Source organism: Lagopus muta, chromosome 8 (genome assembly GCF_023343835.1).
Source record: "Lagopus muta isolate bLagMut1 chromosome 8, bLagMut1 primary, whole genome shotgun sequence".
In the NCBI taxonomy this organism is placed as follows: Eukaryota; Metazoa; Chordata; class Aves; order Galliformes; family Phasianidae; genus Lagopus; species Lagopus muta.
The window spans coordinates 11,304,713-11,329,726 of NC_064440.1; the positions used below are offsets into that span (position 1 = coordinate 11,304,713).

At 41.7% G+C, this 25,014-nt stretch overlaps 1 protein-coding gene across 3 annotated transcripts in view; it reads right to left on the reverse strand.

The window, feature by feature from the left end:
- Nucleotides 1–11,135: 11,135 nt before the first annotated feature.
- RALB (RAS like proto-oncogene B) overlaps nucleotides 11,136–25,014 on the reverse strand; it is a 60,577-nt gene continuing 46,698 nt past the window's right edge. For 2 of the 3 annotated variants that reach the window (XM_048954163.1, XM_048954160.1), the window contains exons 2-5: nucleotides 18,652–18,808; nucleotides 17,213–17,421; nucleotides 14,848–15,025; nucleotides 11,136–13,003 (exon numbers count right to left, since the gene is read on the reverse strand). In XM_048954163.1, the coding sequence (XP_048810120.1) occupies nucleotides 12,884–13,003; nucleotides 14,848–15,025; nucleotides 17,213–17,421; nucleotides 18,652–18,765 (621 nt within the window). In that variant the 5' untranslated portion in view covers nucleotides 18,766–18,808 and the 3' untranslated portion in view covers nucleotides 11,136–12,883. Of the gene's footprint in view, nucleotides 13,004–14,847; nucleotides 15,026–17,212; nucleotides 17,422–18,651; nucleotides 18,812–25,014 lie in introns of all 3 variants that reach the window. The other variant, XM_048954162.1, reaches the window with a different exon arrangement.

Here is a 25,014-nt window from a genome sequence, read left to right on the forward strand (position 1 = left end):
AGAAGGAACAGGAAGGTGTCTTGTTTTAGGGTTTTTTCTGCTTAAAAGATGAGAGAGAGGGCCTAGGGGAGGGGAATGCATGAAAAAGAAAAGGATGAGCCTTTTTTTTTTTTTTTTTTTTTTGGCTACTCCAGGTGGGGTTTTCCTCTGTTTAAATGCTGAAGGACAGAAAGATTTTAAATTAAAATCTTAATAAATATAGCCCTGAGGCTAGTAACATTATTACAACCAAGATGATTACAGCAACCAAGCCACAAAAGAAATATATATATATTTATTTATTTGAAGCATAATAAGCCTCAATATTTAGCTGGGAGAAAGCTAGGCAGCTAACTGACTTCCAAACTAGAGAACTCTGCATTCTGCTGCGCTGAAAGGATAAACCAACACTATACATACTTTGCAGGGCTTGGTTTCTCTCCTGTGCAGGATAGCATGATTACTGCTTCTATTTAAATACATACATATATCTATATAAAATGTGATGTATATATATGAATCACAATGGCTCAGATCACGCGTGTGAAGGCTGGCAAGAGAGAGGCCCAAGTTTGCAATCTGTAACAAGAGATATGGAGATCATTCAGAACCTTCCCTGTGAAAGAGCTTCCCAGGCCCTCAAGCTTGTTCCGGTGAACAAGGCGTGTTCTTCAGATAGGTCTCCTCTGAGCTGATTCTAGGCTGACAACAAGATTCCACAGTTTGTTTGTGTGTTGGTTTTTTGTTTGTTTTAATTACGGGAATATTTTAATAAAGGATACGGGGATGCAAAGGAAAGGATACAAGCTGATAAAGATGATTAAATCATAGAGCAACTGCGGAGTGGGTCATGAAGTGTTATAATCCCCAACTCCCCTCTGCTTTCTGCCTCAATGTGTTAATGCATCACACTTTAGTACAGTGACACTTTCAGCCCTAGGTGGAAATTCACACATGATGAAGAGGTGGAGGAGGATTTCCAGATGGTCAGACCTCGGGGAGTGTGAAAAGGTGGGGGGAGGAAGGGAGAAACTGCTGAAGGAAATCGGACTTTGGTCACATCAGTAATTTCCAGCTGAAAATGGAATATTAAACAACAACAACAAAAAAACACAAAACAATACAACCAATGATCCCACACCAGAGCCAGATGCACTCAGGTTTGGATGCTGTGCATAACAGCTCCTCACCGCTGCTGGTCATGAAAGACCCCTTGAAACCACTGCCTTGTTTGTGGGCAACAGTGAAAGGTGCGAGCTTCATTTTCTAGGCTAGGTTTCAATGAGGGTACCACAGCATCCCAACATGGACCCAATTAGTCTTTTCATTCTCCCCAGCTTCTCTGTACTAGAGACAAGTGGTACTTGCCCTGAGTCACACAAGCTCAGCAGAGATGCATTTGGCTGCTGCGTGTCCTCCAGGGCCCCCTCCTGCAGGCCCACAGCTCCAGGAGTAGCAGAGGGCACCAAGACAGCAAATGCAAGGCATACAGCTCAAGGGTCACCATGACAGCCCAGAACATGTCCTGCTCTCTTCTGGGAGAGCATAACACAGCAGCTGCTGTCACACAGCGGGACTGCTCCAGGAAGACCTCATTTACTGCAGCCTTTTGGGGGAAATAGGAAAACAGTCATAGGGCATAGTTCAGGGTCTGCACCTCCTGGATAAGAGATGCTAGCATTGTGTGAGGAATTAGCACTGGGTGGTACCCTGCACAGCCACAGCTTCTCTCAGCTGTCAGGGGACCTTTAAGGTGGCTTATTTCGGCAACTTACTTTGGCCAACATTGTGCGCCCTTGGTGTTTAAAGAGGCCCCCTTAAAATGGCATAAAAAGTAAACAGGAGGTAGGACAGCTCTAACCCCATTTTTTAAAGGCTCTCCTTCACCTCTGAGGTGTTCCTGAATCAGAACACTTCTTCTACCACAAACTGGATGCTGAAGATGCCAGCGGCATGCAGCCATGATGGCAAGCACTATTTTATTCAATAGCACCAGCATGAACACATCTCCTGGATGGTAACAAATTAAATGGACTGAAGACCAGGGGATGACTTGGAGAAATGTCACAAAAAATGAGGTGGCTACACAATATTTGCACTTTGAGGAAGTGTTTGTTGAATGTCCACTCCCTGACACTCCCAGTAGAAACCACATCGTGCACAGAGGTCAGGAACACAAAAGAAAAAACAGAAGTGCTTTGCCCGCATTCAACACCTGTAAAATCTGTGCTCTTAAATAAGAGTGTTCAGACTTAATTGAATTTATAGGTCAAAATCAGGGATGTTACAGCAAAAGATGAAGGAACATCAAGCACCTAGTGTAGTGGTGATTCCCATGAGGATATATCTGGGATGCTGAGGTGCCTGTTCCATGCTTCCGCAGCAGACCTGCAGCCTCTGAGTCTCAGAAGCCCAGGATGGATGCTACAGGCTTTAAGCATCTTGTCATGACTGAATGAGCAGCTCTGACTCTTTTCCCTAATGGACTCAAAACAGCAGGTGCTTTCAGCCTGCCTACCTTCCAGATCAGGTGTTCAAAATCACAGCAGTAAATATAATTTTTCTTCCTTTTTTTTTTTCCCCCTAGAAGAGCTCAAGGTGGGTGGAGAGTACAGCAGGCTATTTTTGATCATACCTTCATTTAGTCAGGAGTCCAATATCTCATGGAGGGGGGGTTCAGTCCCTCTCCTCTGCCTAACAGGAATCCAGAAAGGAGCAGGCCATGAGGTAGTATGGAGACAGGGGTATTCAGAACTCCCTGCTGGGTCAGTGCAGGCACCAAGGGCACAGTGTCCCCAGTAGTGCTCCAGGCAGGCTGCTGCAACAGGCACGAGGCCAGGCCTCAGGCTTTCTAGCCCACCAGCCAAAACATCTGCTAATACCTCATCCTCAAAGGAGGGGGAAGCAGGATGTTCCCCTGGTGAGCACACTGCCAGGAGAGATGTACTGACTCCCCCTGGGAGCAAGGAATGGAGCCATGTGAAATCCCCTGTGCTTGGCCCTCACCTCTTGAGCAAGGAGCACGGTATACACGGAACAGGGCAGCATTGACAACCCCCCTGCTTTTCTCTGACAAGAATGGATTCGTGCTCTGTTCCTGGAGAAAAGCCAGAAGCTGAAACTGTGATACTCAAGAGATGCTCAGCCCTTCAGCAAGCAGGTTTAAGAGGCTGCACCCCCCCAGCACCTGCTCCAGCAGCAAGGCTGCCTTAGTGGGTACCATGGCTGCCAAGTCAGGTCCGACAAAAGAGGCAGAGATTTGGCATTTGTGGTGGCTGTTGAGAATAGGCACTGCAGTACCCCACAGGCTCCCAAGTCCATTAAGTTTGCCTCCTTAACACTGCAAGGCAGTGCGTTCCCTCTCACCAAACCATCTCTACAGTTGCCATGCTAACAGCCCCCAAGCAAGAGTAGGTACAGCTGCCCCAGAGTCCAAACTACTGCATGACACACAACATGCAGACTGCTTTGAGCATTACAGCAGACCAGGAATCACCTGCTCAAGGACTACATGTTGGTAGCTGGTGGTCTTCCCCATCTCTAACATGGCACCAATCTGCAGGATTGTTACTGTAGGCAAACTGCTCCCACCATTACCTAGATAATTTTATAAGGCTGAATTTGTTCTGTTTTACAGTAGCTATTAAAATAAACAGATGTAAGGTTGGAATGTAGAGCATACATTCAACTATGTATTAAGGATTGACAGTAAACAAGTGATTGACAGTTTACAGAGATCGTTCTTGCAGCAAAAGTACAATAGCTGAAGAATCAGCGGGTAGAAGCAGAGTATTTGCTTGTAGTGGAATGGCAGCTATGAACCAACATAGAACAAGAAAGTAATAATCAGGTCCTCATTTTTTCTGCTCTCTGAAAGGGTAGGGAGGGTTTCCACACCAGACACAGTCCCAGAGCAAAGCTGCCACCTCCTTCAGGCCTCCAGCTCAGGCCTCTCATGCAACTGACACAGCCCTGAATTGCCCTAGCAACAGGAGAATATTCCTTATAAAAGTGCCTCAACTTCTGAGGAAAAGCCACTGCCCAGAGATTTAATTCTGACAGCCAAAACTGGAAGAAACAAAATGGAGCAGAGGCCTGGTAGCTAATTGCAAGTTACAAGCTTTGGCTTCTCACAATTACCAAGGTTGGAAGCCATCCACCTACCACCAGTACACTAAACCACATCTCTTTGTACAACCTCATGCAGCCCAAAGAGGCAGTGTGAAGAACAAGACAACCTGGTGCACAACAAGGACAACTCTACCAAATTTCTAAGTTCAAGATATCCCTCACAGATAATGTTTAACACAAAGTCCTAGTCAGACTTCCTAAAAAAAGTAAAACAAAGTGTGCACCTCTTCATCACAGACCTACTGTTCAAATGCTCCAAGACTATTTAATACCTTGTACTTCACTGGATTTGTGTCTCATGCTGAAAACTGTTCCCTCTGGAGCGTATTTCCCTTTTTCTTTCCAAAAAAGAACAAAAGATAAGTTTTAACTTGGTGTTGATGCAATATTCACCCCACCCAGAACAGTGTAACCAACTTTGAAAGCTCATGTAAAAAACATGAAGAGTAATTTTTTACTTAGCTCTTGTTATGAACAATTCAGAGATAAGAAACAAGGCAAGACACGTCTCAGCTGCAAGTGTGAACATGATCTCAACACTGCAACATTCTCCTTGCCCAGCTAGAGATGGGTTGGCAGCATGAGGTAAATGAAGGTAGGTTACAGGTGACAAGAAGGTAAAAAGCCTGTTATTAAGCTAGGTGTAAGCAGTCCTGAAGCTTCATTAGGGCCAGGGAACTCAACCCTGGACATTGCACCTGCTTGATTTTCTCTGAAAATTAACATTAAACAAATGCTGTAAAGTTGAAGCTAAGTTGGAGAGGATTCAGATGCATCTCTCCCTGCTCTCTGACTAGGCAGTGGCTGGGAAGAGGTGTCATGGACACATATCAAATTCTTTTCTTTAGCAGGGAAGCAAATCCCTATTCACCACCAGTTTCCCCAAAGTGCAGAGGGCACATCATCTGCTGTCCTCCAACCACAGCTGCAGATGATGAGGGAACTGCAGAACTGCAGCACATTAAGAGGTGCATTTGAGCACTGACCTATTTTTGTTCATCTGCCACGGGAGAGACATGTGGAAACATTGTGGTTTGATGCGTTTGATTAAAAATATGCTAATGAATAAAGAAAATTAAGTGTATCCCTTGGGCTCCTGGCACGCTGCCAAGGCAAGCACCGGGACCACCAACAGGGGGTCCTTATGCTTCACCTTTTGCAAGCCTTCAGCTTCCAAGTGCAAAGGATGATGACCCAGCAGAAACAGGGCTTAAAGTTAAGCGTTGTGTGTCCTGCCTCCAGTTCTCTCCAAATGCCACAATATTTGGAAGATTTATGCCCCAGGTGCTGGAATCAGCAAGTGTAAGAACATCTTTGTTTGCATTGAAAAAAAATACTTCTACCATCACTGCTTGCAGAAAGCAAGCTTGCAGACATGAAGCAAGTGCACTCAAAAGGCTTGGAAACAAAAGACCATGAAAGAGAACTCCAAGTTCATTTTCTAAAGCACCTCATTATTTTTAGACCAAGTGTAGTTTTGGAGGCCTGACTGCTGGTTTTCAGACTCCTGAGGAAAAGCTACAAGCACAGCCTTCATTCCCACACAGGAGAACCTCTGCCTGCCCTCCTCTCTCTGTGCTGCTCAGGGAAGGGGGAAAACTATAAAAGCAAACTCAACTGGTCACAGTGTTACCCTCTCCTCCACAAGCATTTGCTGTGCTACCATCATCACTCACATGGATTTACTCAAGGTATCCTATAAGAACACTGTAATCTGGCAGCAGGGACAGGCAGATCACCTGCTCTGCTACTGCTCCTCAGGTAGGAAACTGCTCTGAAGTCTGAGGTGTCTGGCCCTCCCAGCATTAGTAATCCTTCCATGGGTAGTTCTTCCTAAAAATCTGAGTCACTCTCCATCATACTGCAGCCATCAGATCTGGAACTGGGCAGCTGGCAATGCTTGGGAAACAAGTGTCCACAGTCTGGTGGCACTGCTCAGCACCTAGTTAGAGCAGTCACCAGCAGCAAAAGAAAAGGAAAGAAGGGCTCATGTCTAGCTAAGCTACCTCAACCCAAGTAGAATCAGGAAAATCTGAAAGTAAAGATTAACTTCCACAGACAAAAAATAAGCATCTCTATAAAGAAATAAAATTTGGGGCCCGGGAAAGGAATAGGTTCTCCCCCACAGCCCTGCCTAGGGTGGTAGCTAGAATTGCTAGATTTAAAACCACTTACTCCACCCTGCAGGCATCTGTTCAGCAATGGAGCAGGTCTTGGTTTTCGTAACTCCACCTCCCAGCAGGAAGCAAAGTTTAAACTTCAGAATGCTTCCATTCTGCACAAGGATCCTTTTGTCACGTTTACATCTGACTTAAATCATTTATCTCAGGTTTTCTTCAATGCTGCTAGAACTGAAGAGCCAAACACCTGGAAGTGAAAGTGCAGGCTGTCTTCGGCAGTGTTGCAATGATGGTTTTCATTTAGAAGCAAGAATTTGGTTATTTTTAAAGATAATTACTCCTTCCCCCAGTCCATAGTTGTTTTCCTTGTTTACATGTATAGCAGTGTAATGGCATCATTTTGTGGGATGGGTAATCATGTTACAGAGCACTCCGAGACCACAGGTTGAGAAATGCTCATCTAAACAGCAAGTTCAGTTTATTGTACATGTTTTCCTTTCAAATAAAAAACAGCATTATTAAGCAGTAGGGAGTTACTTTCCTTGTCTCTCCGTGCTGCATGTACATACAAGTTTGTCCTTAAATTTGAGTATTTGGCCTATGAAGCCAGCATGCATAAAGCCTCTGATATCCTGAACACTAGACCTTAAAAAACAAATCCTATAAACCCTGATTATATCAAAAACACGATCCTGCCTCAAAGCCAAATAACAAAGCTCATTGAAGGTAACTTGCTGTAAACTCTGAAAATTAATCAACCTTATCTGGAAGGCAACTGCAAAGCACATGGTCTCAGTCATACCTCTGCATCTTATCTCCAGCCCCTTAGGAATCACAAGGCTTAGGGAGCTGCCAGTATCGCCCCCTTAGAACCCATTCCCACAGCAGACACTGAGTTTGCAGTTGGGAAGGGAAACTGGGGAACATGAGAATAAGTATTTTCATCCTGATATTCCCACCTCCAAAACTGAGGCTTTATACCGAGAAGAAAGAAATACCATCTTCACTTGACCACAGACACAAAGAGTTTTGTCAAGTACTGCACAGTCCTCTGGAACAACAACTATTCTCTGGCATAGAGCATACTAACACTGGCAGTGCAAACAAGCTTAATGCTATTGAAATCACAAAGCTACTGTCCTTTTGAGAAACTGGATGTGCTGTTGCACACTAGAACACTTAGACAAGAGTTGGCTCTTCCATTTGCATGCAAAAGGAAAGCTTTAACTTAGAGCAAGGCCTCCTACTGTTCAAGAAAATAATAGCAGAGCAAAGAGAAGATTCTAGTTCACAGGGATTTCTACATATAATTCCGTAGCAGATAAATAGCAGCTACATATACACTCATCTGAGCATACTGAACAGCCCTCTCCATGGTAGAGCTGCTAACTCTGAAAGCCACAAGATGGAGCCAACAGTTCTCAGGAAGAGGTTGCCTGTGCCACCCGAGCAGGTGGAGCGCTTAGCACACAGAAGAAACCACACCAGATAAGTGTTCTGATTAAGGCAGAGCACAGGCAGCCTGCCTTCAACCTTTGTGCTTACGTATGTGCAGCCACTCACCAGTTTCACACTGCTTTAACTTGAGGAAGGCCACCTTCTTATGAGCACCTTGAGCGCCAACCTGACAGGGCTTGTTCTGGGCTTAGGGCACAGCAAGGCAGCAGCACCCTGCCTCCTATGATTCTTCATGTTACCCCCTTCTCTGCTGAAAAGTATTTTAAAAATAGAGTTAATTGGAAAGGAGAGCTACATAAAACCACATCAATCCAAAACACAGGGCAAACACTACACAAGCACCATATTAGCAAGATTATGTAAACAGCTGTAATCCTTGTCCAGAAGTCAAAGGAATGTTCTACTTCCAACTTATAGAGCCATGTCAGAGAGTGCACTCATCAGCAGATTTACTGTAAAACCCTTTCAGCATTAAGTGGCATGACAGCACAGTGAGTATGGCCCATACCATCCTGTCTACAAGGCATCTCAGCTTAAGTTTGTTCATTACAAACCAACACAATAGCTTCACACTCAGACTTGGCACCAGCTCTTCTGCACAACACTGCTTATTTTCTTATTTGCTCATCAAGATCAATCAAGTAAGGTGAAAAAACTGTTTAGACAGTTGATGCAAGCTGTCTGATCCAGTCAGGTTGCAGAAAGGGAGCTATGGAAGTGAACAAACCATTGCAGCAGCTGAGTTCTGAAACATACATAAGCTTTTTCACCAACGCTTACGTGAGAATCTTCAGTCACTTCTTCCTTCCCTCCTTCCTCACAGCCTGTAATATAGCCATGCTGCAACTTTGATTCAAAAAACACTAGTTCCAGAAACTGAAAAATCAGTGGTTGTTTGGTTCAAGAATTTAGGAATCAAACTTACAAATACTGTAAAAATCAATAACAGACAAATGTGGCGCCTGTTTTTCTTTTTATTATCAATGGTAATAAAAATCATTGTATTAGCACAATAATGGAGCGATCTCTTTTATAAACATTAGAAATGTTTGTGCACATTAGAGACAAAGCTTTGAAGCTATGTAAGAAAAAAGTTGGCAACGCACATGATTTCAAAGCAGTCTTATTAAATCTTGCCATCACAATCACTTCCTCTTTGCTAAACCTCTCTCTTGGTGTTAGAGATAACACCTTCCCCTCCTAAGAGGAACACCTGCCATTCCTATGAAGTGTGGACACCACAGTGAAAATCAGTTTCTGTTGTTCTTCCTTCATTCTCTCATCTATAAAGTTAACAGGAGGTGAATATAGCAACATATGCTTATAGCAATTAAAAAGAAGCTTCTGTCTACATAAGCTTTGCTTAAAGTGAGATGAATTGATAAACGGCATCATCTTTTTGAAGAAGAATTGACAGACCTGTCAGCCTCAAGCACAGGTTTAACACTTTGGAAAGTTTAAAAAAAAATATTCATGGTGAGCATTTACTTAATTCCTCCCCCATTGCATTCCAAACAGCAGCTTCGTGCCTTAGACCTAAAGTATTAGCCAGATAGATTTCAACAGGGACTTTGGGTAGGTACTAAAGTCTTGCTAAAGTTTAATACCCAGTAAATGTGTGTACATCTTTCTTCACCAAGCCAAAGGTTTGCCAAGATATTGCAGTAAAGGAGCTTTGGTCTGTATATAACACATGGTATGTCACTGTGGATGTTCTTCATGGTGTGTACTCTCATCTAGAGACAGCCTTTCTAGTCAGGAAAACTCAGCTTTCACATTCCTGAGTTTAACCTGCTTTTTGAAGTTGCACTTCATAGTGACTTAGCCTCTGTTTGAATGGGAGGCTTGTCTCATACACGCTTACCCATATCTGAAGACTGGAACACTTCAATACCCACAGCTACACCAAATACAAGAGATTACACACCGCAGTAAACAGTGCCCTGACTTTATGTCAAGCCATTATGCAAGAAAAACACTTGGCTGTGTGCTTGCATTTAGGCAAGCAAGTCTTGCATGACCTCGAGCCTCAAATATCCAGTTACTTGCCTACAGCCAATTTCAAGGAAGATTCAAGGCAGATTACACCGATGAAGTGAAAACTTAGCTTTTAATTACCTAACATGCAAAGGCTACTAGAATGTATCAGATTCAGTGCCTTAAATTGCCTCAGCTAGGCAGCAAGGCTAGCAGGCAGCTATACACACAGAGCTTTTCCTGAAGACCTCCTTGTTCCATATACCTGATCTGTAAATATTTGTTTAGATTAGAAGCCAAAAGATACCTTTGTTCTGTTCACAGGAAACCCCCAAATCCAAAGGAAGCATTTCTTTGCCACTCCACATTCATTCCAGTCAACCCACCTCATAACTGATGTCCACCGAAACACACCTGGAAGTAATTCAGGAACCCACACTAGGGCAATGCACTTTTATAAGAACATGCATTCAGGCACATCCACCATACAAGGTGGAGACAGCGGGATTGCAGTTCAGGGGAACAGTTTTCATTGACTTCCTGGTGCAAGTTAAAGCTTGTTGCCTGCTGTTACAAAGCAGTCAGAGTAGCCACCCTGTTTACCATGTTTTCAGCTGTATCTGGAAAGTTAAATTGAAGCTTTTCAGAAGCACAGAAAAGGATACTGAAGAGCTGCTGAATTTAGCCGCTAGGCCTAGCACTTCTGGTAAGAATGACAAGACCAGAGCACTGAAGAAATGCAGTACCAAGCCATGAAACAGCAAGCAGCTTCTTCCAAGCAAGTCCACCTCAGCACTAGGGCTTTATCTGTTGAGACAAAGTGATCTGATTGAAACCAGCACACAAAGTAAAAACACCAGTGGGAGAGTGACTGTTCTGAACAGAAGTTCATCTGTCCTATCCAAATACTGTCATGTATGTTATGATTAGAGAGGTCAAAGGTCAAAGCATGAAAGTCACTTGAGCTAACAGTTGAGGCACTCATTGTTAGCTGTGCTGAGTTCACTATTCATATAGCAAGGAAAGCTTATTCAGTTTTGTTACATTTTACAATCCGCCTCAGAGGGGCTTGACCTAGGTAAGCTTGTAATGTGAACTCAGCCATTGTTTATCCTTTAGGTTAATTAAGGACTTAACCTTTAGGTCTCAACTAAAGCCAAACCTAAGTGAGTGGTCTGCCTCCAGAAGTGGACATTCATGTGCTGTAGATACAGCTTACACACAAAAATGGAATCTAAGTTCAAGAGGAAGTTTTGTTAGAAGCTTTGACAGCTTTAAGCATCCCACTGGGTGTTTAGGCTTCAGACACAGGTGGTACAGTTCATGCAGTTCTATAAGCCATCAGGCTCCCAGCCTCTGCCTCAAAAGCTACCCTCAGTTGGCTTTGTTATACTAATTAATTATGTTACTCAAAGGATTATTTCCAGACTTAGAGAACATTAACAGAAAATGAACTAAACTTGACATGAATGAAGATTACAGCACCTTTTATTTAGTACAGTTTCCCCAGTCCAATGAGTTGCCTGACAAGTTAAACTAGTTATGGAAGACAATGAGCATGATAAATCCCTGTAAAACCTCAGACCAACAGAGGTTCTGATATCTAACATTTTTTCTCCCCGAAGTTCAGAGGTGGAATGCACAAGAGCAATCTAGTACACGTTAAAAATGTTTTTCATCCTCAAATCACAATACTAAGTACTGAACAGTATTTGCTACTCCTTCACCTCAAGAAACAGTATTTGTTAATTTAGTGCTGCAGTGCGCTTCACTGAACAACCACATAGCATCATCATCATCCCACCAATAGTGCTTTAAGCATCTGGTTAAAAAGCAAGGTACAGTCACTACTTCAAGTCTGTCTACTCCTTTGAAATATCCATAATTCATTGAGAGACTCCACAAACAGAAGAGACAGTTACATTCTACAACAGCAACAGAAGTATTTTTTTTTTTTTTTTTTGGCAACCACACTTAGTTTAAACTGCATCAGAAAACAGTTCAGTGAGCTGACAAGACCTGCTGAGTACTGACTTCTCTTCCATTTCTAGGCTGGTTTTTGTTGCTTAAAACACGACCACCATTGCATAACTGACAGCAAAACTCAACATGCATCTCCATGTGCTAGGTTGCTATGCATCAGAAACAGTACATATAAAATTAACAGTGAGTAACAGACATGGCAACTGCTTAACTTCATTCACTTCTTGCAAATAAGACTCACTAGCCAATTAATCAGAGAGGTAGCGTGTACGCCTCACCTATTCCAAGACATGATTGTGATGTGAGCCATCCTTACTCAGCTTTCATTTTCAGCAGGAAATGGATGCAGATGTTCCCACTTTTCCAACATATTACACATTCTCCAATATAAACAGAACTGATGAACACTGATTTTCACTGTTCCAGTACCAGGAAGGGGATGAATGACCAATGCAGAATGAGCATAATAGCCACAATACATGGAAGAAATCCAGGACAGCACTTCTAGGAGACTGTGGCAACTATTCCTTCTGATGAAAAGCTTAGGCATTTTCTCATCCCATAACTCTAATTGAAGGATGAGAAGACAGGGAATGCCAATATTTAAGTATCTTTTCTGTATTACCTAAATAAGTCCAAATTGAGGCTTGATTCATGAATGCCATATTGACTGAACAGAACATGGAAGGAAGTTTGTTTCAAGTTGACTCAAGTGTCAGTTGCTATTTACGTGGAGCGTAAGAAGGAAACCAGCAAATTTCAATCTAACAACTCAGTAACCACTAACAGAAGACAGAGAAACTCTGACTAGTTGTCATCCAGCTTTTCTGCAGTTTGCAACATTAATAAGAGCAACAGTGAAAAAACTGTTTGAACCTGAACAGCTGTGCTTGTTAAGGCCAGGAGAGGTTCAAGAAACATATTCTGAAACATTAAACCAGGAAGTTAATATAAAAGAACTTCGTATAACCAAATTGAGGTTTCAGAACTACAATCATTCTATAGTTTCTAGTTTTGAAAGACACTGGGAAGACAGAGATAATTCAGTTTAAGTAGGCATAGGTTTTGTTGGATACCAGAAATGGTTTCAAAGTTGTTTTCACATTTTGAAGGTATGATATGCAAAGCAAAAGATAAGGGAGTCAATACAGACTTCCTTTCATGAATCCAGCCCTATATCCTTAGTGGTATCTTATCCATGGCATTTGTAGATAGATATACACAGTCTCCAAGCATCACAGTAAGCAACATCTTTCTTTAAAGCTTTTCTTGTTCTTTCCACTCTTCTTGCCATTCTTGTCTTTGTTTTCAGACATTTTCTTTGCTCTGATTTCTCTCATTAAATCAAAGAATACCTAGAGGGGAAAAACAAAAAGATTAAAGAAGTTCTGGCACCTGAAAACAGATACAGACTACTGTATTGGGCACATAAGTGATGTAGCACAACAAAGTACCTAGCAGCAGAATAAAATCTGGACACATACCCCAGCAACAAACTCAAGATTAGAATTATGGTACCTAAAGCAGTGGCAAGAAGCAAGACTATTCCATGACTCTATCATAACTTAAGTCATTCAGCAGCTCTGTTTCAAGAGCTTTTTGTTGAATATTGCTCTTGCACAAAAGTAGCATTCAGAACTCAAGATAATATTTCTCTGTGCTTAGCAAGCATCTCCCAGCAAATAACTCTCATTAACCAAAATATTTAGTTTGGTCCTTCCCATATGGTTACAAGCACATATCCTGCTGCATAATATTCTGTCTGTTTTATAATTAAAAAGAGCTGCAGCATTCAGAGTAGCAGTATCAGGTACAGAAAGTCCTGCTGCATAGAAGATTCTCAGAAAGTCATTATTCTGATGCCTTCACACAAAAATCCTAATAACTTGACCCACACAGGTCCTAGACACCATCAGATGGAATAGCTGTTTCACAGAGTTACTAGGAAAAAAAAAAGCCAATATTATAAGACAACTTTGTTTAAGAAGCATAACTGTATGAGGGAAAACAGGGAACTATGCAGATCTGAGATACTTAGAAACAAGCCTCTTTTAAGTGGCGTGTAGCATAGGACAAGGAGCAGTGGCCTAAAGTTTGACATAGGAAGTTCCACACAAAGATGCAGAAGAACATCTTTATGGTAAGGGTGACAGAGGACTGCAACAGGCTGCCTAGATAGGATGTAGAGTCTCCTTCTATGGAAACATTCAAGACCCATGTAGACACCCACCTGTGTGGCCTATTGCAGGGATCCTGCTTTAGCAGGGGGTTGGATTCAATGATCTCTTGATGTCCCTTCCAACCCCTGCAATTCTGGGATTCTATATCATCTATGAAGAAAAGGTCTCAACTCAAGAGTTCCATACACTGCTTCAAATCAACACTATGATAAATAAGCTTCTACTAGGTAACTTATGGACCAACCACACCTCTGTTAGTGAGCTAATGGACTAAAAGATCAAGAAACTGTCTGTAACACCTTTGCCTTTAGAGCTTAACAAGCTACATACATCCTTTGGCCAAGGAAAAAAGCACCTTACACTTTGTAATCTGAGAACAAATGCACATTTCACTCAACTACATCCCTTAGCTCTTAAGAGGGACCAACACTAAGCCTAGGGGCATCTTCTGAAGAATATGGAAGTAAAAGGGTACTCTCTTCAATAAACTGCTTAACTACACAAAGGGAGATTTGAAACCGTTGATTTCTCCTGCTGGGTGAATTTATTTCTCATTAGGAATACCCCATCAATACTTAGTCAAAGCAGCAGCAGAAACACTTTAAGAATGGTTGTCCTAGACCAGCACATGCAAATCAAAACAGGACAGGAACACCACAAGAAGAGTTTTTGGTCAATTCAGAATAATCTTGACAAGAATGCAAGAGTCAAGTTTTTAACATCAACCACGTTACACAGCTTTGCAAGGAAGGATGGAAACAGTTCAACTATAGCTAACAGGCTTTATTGAAAAGCTAGTTCAGGTACAAACAGTTAAAACAACACTGTTAACTTGTACTTGCCCAAGCTATGCATTTACTTCAGCACACACATTCCATTAAGTTATTTCTTTTGATAACCTATGCTTTTGGAAGCCCAAACGTGGATTTGCTTTTGTTCCAGCAAGAGTCAAGAATTTACTCAGCTGTTAAGCAAGCAGTACCAGTTTAACTGTAGTAAAAACAGGTTATTTGTCTTACCTTATCTACATTTGCTCTAGTTTTGGCAGAGGTCTCTACATACTGCACACCCCACTCTTCTGCCTTACTTCTAGCCTCTTCTACAGGCACTTGTCGGCGCTCTTCCAAGTCAGATTTGTTTCCTACTACCAGTAAAGGTATTTTATCTTCTTCAGCCTTCACACGCAGGATCTGTTCCCTAATGCATTGGGTATTAAAAATAAGCATGTTAATGATGTTAACAAAAACCCTACTCTTAAGATGAATACATCAAGTGATCTGCACACTACTTAAGTCAGTCCCCAAACAGCCAAATACAGTTGAAGTGGTTTTAAGTTTAACACCATGGGCTTCACACTAAGTAAAAGTTACATCTTCAGGAAGGCTATTTCACCATTTAGTTAGAAGTTTTGCTACCCTGGCTCTAGAAGAAAAGTAATGCAGCAGAAGAATAACTTATTAGGAGTTCACATCTGAATGCAAAAAAGCACGAGTTTGCCAGATTTCAGCCTTGTGTTTAGTTACTACCCTCAATTTCAAGTCTTTACGCCATCTCAGTACAGGTCCAGGCAGCATCAAGACTTTGTCAAAGTAGTAGGTTAAGAACAGGAGAAGTAACTGGCAAATATTATTTTTAACAGCTACATCAGTCATTATTTACTAGCTCAATACTACACTGAAGGGCTAGCAAGTCCTCCCCCTTCAAAGCCTTCTAAAAAAAAAAAAAAAATTGATTAATATTAACCTTGCTATCCTTTTCCCATTCAAGAAAAGCAGCACCTGAGAAAGGAGACTGTGAGCACAATGCTATATGCAAGTCTCAAAAGCCTGTACTATTACTGGAATAAAACAGGTTGAAACTAGACTGACACATGCTGCTGTCCATCTAGAATTCTGGAAGTGTCATACCAGTACGCAGTTATTTTTAGGCTATCCATTTTCCCTTCTTCTTGAAAAAGTGATTTTTTTCAAACCACCAATTCTTACATCTCCTCTCAACTAAATACCCCATTTAACTCATTTCCATTTTGTTCAATTCAGAACCATTCAGAAAAAACATTCTCCATCTCAAGGCTTTCACATCCTTTTTGTTCACCTTGAAGATTAGCATTGCTTTTTCATTCCTCTGGATGTGCTGGAATATTCAACCAACACACTGTTAATCCACTTACAGAAGCCTAATAAACATCAACAAGAAATATACCTCTACACCTTCTCATCTAAATCCTTAAGCCTTGGGTTTAACCTTATTTCAGTCAAGCATCCAAGCCAAGAGTCAGACTTGGTACTCCTAGAAGTATCTAGTTTTGTACCTGCTTGGTTGGTATTGACTTTTCCCCTCCATCTTCCATTATGAAAAGTCTTTGGACTCACTTTCAGCCCAACACCACTTCAGCTGTTTCATTCCTTTAACGCTCCAAACGGAGCATACCAAACAAAACAGCTCCTGTTGTGTCCCCTGTGACTATCACCCTTTGTCTCGTATGTGACGAAACACTCTTAAGTAACTATGCAGTTCCCTATTACTGTTGGAATGGTAAAATAAATTAAGAACTTGGACAGAAGTCCTAGAATGTGAAGGAAATGTTACAGCTATTATAATATCCTGGAAATAACTGCCTGCCTTGCATGGTAAGCAGAAATTTAAAGTGCTGATTGTCTGTTAATCTTGTTTCAACAAAGCAAAGTGAAAACAAATCAGACTGATAAAGAGCAGACAGAACTCTTAAGGAATCTCTGGATTGTCTTCTACACTGAGGCAACAGCTATTAGAAAAAAAAAAAAAAGCCAAAACATCTGTCCTGAAGAACGTGAATACATAAGCTCTAGGACCAGAACAGTTGGTCAAAACTCTTTTACAGTACAGAAAACTCTTTTACATTACAGTACAGAAGCAAACTGTGCTCAGTTTGGAACTGATTTTTACATTAGAATTACTAATCCTGAGAACAAAAAACAGAAGCATTACCACCACTGTGTGTCTTTCTAGGAACATGTCTGCCTACAATAGGGCTGCTCAGCTGCCAACCCTCGCTTGGCACCAATCCATACCTGAGTGTGGAGGCTAATCCTTCCCTCCCTTAGAGCACCTGCTTCTAGCAGTAAGCAACAGTGTCTGAAACCTGGCCAAAAGGCAGACTTAATTCCAGAACTACTGCTCTCAGATAAATTCCACATCCACAAAGACTGAAAACTGGCTTGAATACATAAATTCTAAGAGTCCAAGAATCTGTTATTTTAGTTACCAAGAACAAAATGGTTGTATTGTCACTTTCATGGACCAAACAGTAATGGATAAAAGAGAAAGAGCTACAGCTTTTATGAAGAACTGTCAGAGTAGAATAGAAACCAAACATATACCCTTGCCTGTGGGAAGAATGCTTACCGAAATTCTGCAGTAGCTGTGAAGGATTCATGCTCTGTTATTGAGAAGACTAGAAGAAATCCTTCCCCACTGCGGAAATAGTTATCTCTGATTGCAGCATAATCCTCCTGTCCGGCTGTGTCCAGAATGTCTATTTGAACTTCTTCACCATCTAGAACTACTTTCTTTCTGTAACTGTCAGCTTTGGTAGGTTCATAGTCTTCTACAAACTGAAGATAGAAATTAGTGCTTAGAATTATTGTCAGAAGGCCTATTTGCCTATACCCATTCTCTTCCACTTCAGTGACACTTAAATTCCTGAAAGCCTCATCATAATTCAGTCAGTTACTAAGTTCCACCACTTTTTTTTTTTCTATAAAAAGCAAGCTATTTAAGTACTTAATACATCAAAGAGCCAATCTGCCTACTCAAGAGAAACTGTCTTCCTAAATAAAACACTGTTCAGCAATTTCAGCACAATTTAAGGGACAAAGACATAGTGTAAGCTACCAGCTCACATTATCTAGATCTCCCACCTCAAGAACAAAGCATTTCTGATTGTACTTCAGTCACAACTATTCACAGTTTCAACAAGCCCAGATGACAGCAGCCAGTCATTGAACATAAAAAGTTGCTCCATAACTATATGAGCATGTAGCTAAACACATTCAATACTGACCAAACACAAGGCCACTGACAATTCCACTTGTAATTCTATGCTGACAGTACACATCCAGCATAGGCTCCTTAGTCTTAACGACTAACAGAAGTTTGTGCCATAAGCCTGATTAAGTTGACTGAGTTTCTCTATGAGCCATGCTAGAGGAGGTGTAGCAGAAAGTTCATGCTTTCAAGCTGGTATTGCCACTGATTTCCTTACGCCAAACTCAAGCCAGCTGATGCACTGAGTTATCTCAGCATAGGTACCACAACAGTACCTATGGCCATCTCCCCTCAACAATGGGACCTGTTCTGATACATCACTGCAGTATGTTTGGACAGCCTGCAAATAATGGCCAATTTCTAAATTAGCAGATCATGAGTTCAATTATGTTAATCTGGACTGCCTGATCTAGCTTTCCATACACCAGTATGGAAGAACTCTAAGCATGCACACTGCTCCATGTGGTTGAGAGCAAGACAGAATGCTTACTTCTGACTTCAACCTTACCTGGCCTAAAGCAAATGGCAACCAAATGAATTTCAATTTTAACAGGCTCTGCACACACTCAATCACTGGCACATTTTGAATCTTTCACTAGAAAGAATCAATCCCACCACTCTTGGCCAGAAGTGCTCCTACAGGGCACCCTTCTGATTCCTCTGTTATTCTTGGCCAGTCACTAGACCTTTTCCTGCTTAGATTCAGTCCCTTTGCCCCCACTACAACTACTGTACCCATTCAGTACTACACTACTGTACCCATTCAGACTCAGAAAAGCTAAACCAAAGCTACTTACCTCATCATACATGAACTGGAGAGTGAGCGCAGATTTTCCTACACCTCCACTCCCAACCATGATTACTTTATGGAGTGCCAAGGAACTCTGGTTCTTGCCCTTGCTGGCAGCCATTGTCCTGTCTGCCACCGCTGAAGTACCAGACAACCAATCAGACCTGCTGACAGAAAAACAAAACATCAGTAGCACAGTGGTACCATGCAGGTAAAGCATCTCACTGTTGTGGAAAGACCAGATTATAACCCTATCAGGAAGCTTGAAGAACAGGTCATTCCCATGCACTGGAAATGAAGTCTAGACCGATGTCTAGAACAGAAGTATTTGTCCTAGTATCTTGTATTAGGACAAATGCCCTCCCTGTGTCAGGAATAATAGAAAGGTCAAAGGCTTCTCACAGCCACATACTAACTAAACAAGCTGCTTTTGTTTGTAAACCCATCCCATGTGACTGCCACCTAGAGAAGTTTCTAAAGGAAACTACACTCGTAACAGGAAGTTGTGTTCTTCTCTCTTACTATAAGGCTTTACACCTTTCTAAAATATTTCTTTAAAGTTGATACAGCTTAGTTTCAACCTACTAACAGAGCTATACCTTAGATCTGCTTATGAAAGTGACTTTTGATCTTTTCTCTATGTAGGCTAATAAGAAAAGCAGAGATTCATAGTAAATTCTGGCAGGAACAAATTGCAAAAGCTTCCAGGAGAATGTCTTATGACATGGCATTAGCATTTATTTTGATATTCTAGCCTTTGATGCTACAATTTGCTTTTGAAAACATGCTGCTTTACTGCAAGAAATACTCAGTACCTGCTCTTCTCCTGATATTGCAAATCCAGAAAGAGTGAGTTCAATAAATGGCATTTTTTAAACAAGCTTTTGTTACGTCATGCAAACTAAGTACTTAAGTGCAGTAGTGGCTTTTGTTGAATTCTGTTCATTTAGGAGGTCTCCAGCATTTACCAGCAGCTGGATGTAGCAATGCAAGACCCTGATTAGCATAGAACAGCAGTTGTAAGAACAGCATGCTGGGAAACAGGGAACAAAAGATGAAGCAACTGAACCAAGTTGTCACCAGACATGATCCCCAGAGTGAGGAGAATAAAAGATGTGTGCTCCAGGCACAAATGCTATACAGGAGACGCAAGGACAGCAAAACCTGTGCCCTCACACAGCAGGACAGCTGAAGACCCCAGCTACTCCTATCCTGGCTGAGTGCTGTAGAAAGGACAGGAGATCATGCAGAGAACACTGCTACAAAAAGCACCTATACCTGCCCTGACTTATAACAGTTCCACTATCACAGAACAGTAAGCATGAACAGGCCTACCAGGAGTCTCAAGCTAGCCTGACCTGAGATCCGCTCATGCACACAATCCACCTATCATACCATCGACTTCTACCAGACAAGAGTAATGCCTACAACAGAAATTATATAAGCACTACACTGGAAAAGGTTTTCTCATAACCAGCAGTCCTAAAACAGAACTAACCAGGGACTAACAGCTTGCCAAGCTCCAAACACTCTAGGATTAGATAGGCTGGGAAGGACCACTGAATATTGCTCAATTCAAATTGCTCACTCAAAAGCAGTTGGCTCCAGGCAAGCCAGGTCACCATGTGCACTGAGATTTGAGGTCAGTAACTCCATCACCAGACTGGGTGACCCATCCTGGTAGACACCAATGGCAAAGAATTCTTCCCCCTTGGCGCAACTATGTTCTGAAAAGTAACACCTCAGACTAAGTTGTTGACTAGGATGTGCCATACAAGACCAAACACCCCAACAACGAATAAGCACTCTCAGCAATGCTTTTTCAAGCATCTGAGTTACAGTACAGTCCCCACACAGAGAGAGCTACTCTTATCTGCCTGCTACACCCACTTTGGAAACACTGAATTTAGCCATTACCCTTGAGGTTCCAAACCAGGAGGATTGCAGATTTGGTATAAGGCAGAGGCAGTTTAAAGCAGGGGAGGGAGCTCACCCAGTCCTTTCTAAGGCAAAAAGGAGCAGCCGTGACCTGTGGTGAAGAAGCAGAACCACAGAAGAGCCAAGCAGAACAGAGAAAGACAAGGCTGAAACCACGCAGCACAGGACCAATCCTGACAGTGCCAGTATGTCAGTCAGGCACATCACTGCTTCAGAAAGGGCACAGTAAGATTTTAAATAGTAATACAGTAATAAAGCAAACAAAACTCACTGAGATCAACTGCTCAGTTCCCTTTCCACCTCCATAGCCCAAAAAAACAGTTTACCTTCCTCTGTCAAGGAAAACAATCCAGTCAGTGGCTGGACTTGCATTTCTATCTTATCTACCCTCAGGTGAAACAAGTCATACTGAACTTGGTGCGGAAAATGCTATGACCTGTAAGAATAAAACCTTTTGAAACACCTTTTGAGTTTCTCCAGGCTACTTTTCATCACGCTGTGGATGAAAGTTCTAGACAGATACCAGGACACAGACTTTTCCAGGCAGCCTTTTACGTTTCAGAAATTAGAAGCAATTACCTGCTTCATCTGCTTCAAAAGAAAAGGACTGAGTAACTGGGTTTTGATAATAGGCAACACAAAACTATATACACAGCAGAAGTTTTGTGGTACTATTGAAAATGGATCTTTAGACCAACAAACGAAGGCTCTATCAGACAGGCTGGCCACATGAAACAGTAAGAGTTGTAAATCAAGCCACAATGGTTACTAAGAAGCTGATTTTATTTAGACTTCTGCAGATCCCTCCTGCACTACAGACCTAATCCTACCAGAAGTTTTTGCAATCAAACTGTGCTACCCTCAAAATTTAGCCCTAAACACAACTATTTCAGCCTTCCCATCTTACCTGTTCAGATTGCAATTCCCCCAGGTTAACTAAGGCCTCCTACTATAGAGTAAGCTGCAGAGTGTTGTTTCATTCTTGGCAGGCATCTGCAAACCAGAGTACTTCACAGCAAGCATTCATTTACAACTTCATGAAATCCAAACGTAAACATAGCACTGCTAGTTTTTCTACTCTACTCTTCAACCTAAGCAGTCACCCTGCTCCAGAACACTATTAACACACAGCACTGGTTTACTCCATGCCCTGATGCACAGATGACTGCTGAATGGTTTCAGCCAGGTTACACACTCCACCCACAGTTGCAGTCACATAAAGGAAACAGCACTCATCACAAGAAAGGAGCCCCCTTTACTACTGCACACAGACATAGATGGAAAAACATGAGAAGCTGCAATAAGTCCATTTGCTTTCCAGGACATATTCTGTTATAACAGTAAGAAATTCTAGAGCCATACTGAGGTGTTAATTAGAATCACCTCTAGCTTTTCCAATTCCATTTGAGGTTTAAAAAAAATGGAAAGAGCTCTAAGTACAGAGTTGCTGAGACCAGCCCTTGTTCTGCAATGCAGCTGATATCCTTGGACGTTTCTTTTCATTGCTACCCCACCACTGAAAGCAGCCATTCTTTGGATTTCAAAGAGTGATTCTAGAAACACTTCACCCAATAGCTTGACAGAAGAGCTTTGTTAAACCCTTCAGACACCTAGTTTTAAAGGAAAATCTGGGTATTCACCCTATTAAAAAGGCTTAAATGTGATGTCATCCAAAGCAAGCACAGAAAGGACAAAGTTCCACAACAGTATTTTAGTGATCCTCATTTATCAGAACGCGAATTAGAGGCTTTGGGGTGTTTGGTTCTGCGATACGCCTACAAGAATGCAGTCACAGAAATTCCCTGGATCACAAAACTAATTAACAATCTCACTGAGCTATGAACTGTGAGAGCTGCTCAGCTGTTCTGAGGTTATCCAGAAAATCTTTAAGCACTGAAATTCCATTAGCTTTCAATGGACTGTAAATGCTCCAACTGGTAGTTCAACTATAAAAACAAGTTCACTTAATCTCAAGTGGCATATTTAATGCTACTAAGAATTTTAGTATATGCACGCTAAAAATAAAAGTGCTGCTTTTTTGGCTGTGCTAATCTTACCTCTTGGAGTGTCTCCAGTTATTGGTTTTCATACTAAAAAGATTATGAAGTGTTCAGGACAAATCCCTTCTCAGGAAGCCCCTGCATCCCTCCCCACTTACTGCTGGATGCTCCTATCTTCAGTCACAGCTATAGATTTTCCAGGCCATGTTTTTATCAGATCAAGGACCTCATCTGGCCTGAGATGTCTTGCAGAGCAGGATGGGGCAGCAGTTTCACAGCTCCCATTTATACCGCCCTGCCTCTCTCTCCATCCCATCTCCCTTGCACCAGCTGTACAAGCCCACATCCCACAAGACAGCTATCAGCAAGACCTCACACCTGAGTACCAAGTACTGATGTGATGGGGAGGATATTTGTAGAAGCAAAGCCAACTGTAGCAGTCAGAAGGTTACATACACCACTAAGCAAGCAGGCAAACTTTGCAATCCTGTCCACCCCACACTCCCTTGAGGTGAGCTGGTGTAGCCAACACCCTGCTGCAGCACAGGGGCTGAGCACTAGAGCTGAAACCCTAGCCTGAGATCTCCTTTTAGTAATTAGACATTTCCTTATCTGTAAGAAATCTATTAGCAGTTTTGTCGTTACTCAGTTAACAACATCAGATGAGAAGCTAAAAACAGATCTAGAAAACACAATACTTAAGAACCAAAGAAAAAGCAAGGTAATCCCATGCCCCAGGAATTCCCTCCAAACAAGAATTTATACAGACTGGATCACTATTGGAAGAATTAGAAACACCACAATACTTGAAAGTTTGACAAAAAAAATATTAAATACATTATTTGACGCACTGAAAGCTACAAGCTTGTTACAGTTGTTTCAATCAAAATACATCATTACTTACAACCAAGAGTCAGAAATACATAATTAGTTTGAGTGGCTGTGATGGCCAGTGTCTTCCAGTAGGAGCTATACACAGACCATGTATGTACAGTTTAAGTCTTACTGTGCTCTCCATTGCATGCAGAAAATCTCAACTTCCACTGAAATAAAATTATTTATTAAAGAGCCAATTTGCTATAAAAGGACTGTAAGTATTTTTCTCAAGTGTATACACCTGAAGCAGTTCTACAGAACAAGAACTTGCTGTGGTTGGGTAATGCAACAATGAGTGGTAGGACCCAGCTACAAGAGCAATCTGCAAGTCCAGCCCCCTATTCTCTGCACCAAGTACTAGCTAGGCTTGGACAGTGCCACCTTTTAAGGCTATCCTCAGATCTGCAGCACCCAGTACTGGGATTAAAACAGATCACTATTTCTCATACACTCAGCACACTGCTCCCATCATCCCTGTCAAGCACAGCCCAGCTTTGCCCACAAGTTTTCTGAAGAAAGATGCATCACCACAGCTTAGAAAGCAAGTCTGAAAGCAGCACTTACTATACAAATTTATCTCATATCATTCAGATGACTCTTCTAACTCGTTAACAACAAATAGACAATGCCTCTGCATATCAGCAATAATTTAAAGATAGATTACAACAGTTCTGGTGTCTGAGGAAAACTCAAATGAACTCCAAATCCTACGCAGGTATTCCACCCTGCAGCAGTGCTGTGTATTGGAACAGTCTGTCAAAAGGGCAACATTTAAAATAACTTCAATCAGATCTTACACTGTACTAAAACAAAAACTGCACAGGTATCTCTATCTAAAATTTAAACAAGAAGTTCCTGCAGTGAGGTTAAAAAAAAAAAAAAAGGTATTGATTAGGGACAAGTTACTCAGTTAAGCAAAGAAAAGACTGCCCATAGGTAGTACTTATAAGCTGCTGCACATCTGGAGAACTGCATATAGCTGTGATACACTAAATAAGGCTGTAAAGCTTAAGATATGAAGATAATGCTCCAAACAGCCTGATAATGCAGCATACTATCACTGCACATAGTCATCTTAACAGTGATGTTCTGCAGTCACATGTTCATAAAGCACTGCAAATCATTTTAATTGGAGCTCAAATGCAAACACTGGAAAGCAACTACTGCTTCATTTTGGTCTGAGTGTCTTTATACAGATCTGTATGAAAATCTCTATTGCAATTATTCTATTTTTGTCACAGACTTGAGGTAGGCATCTCCATTTCCCAGCTTAATAAAGCAATGCCTGTTTTTCTCCCATCAGTCTTCATAAATACAAAGACCAGTCAGCCAACAAAGAGGGATCAGTGAAAGTAGCATTAAGAGACACTGTTGAGAGATATACAGAGCACTTCCAACTCGGCACCAAGCTAGGACTAGCTACGATACCAGGTTCATTCCTGCTCTAAGCATACAGCTCATCTCAAAACTGAGATCATTAAACGAAGTGCAGCTACTTAGTTGTACAGTGCTGCACCGGTAAACTGCAGCTTCCCAGTCACACTAGTGGTTCTGTG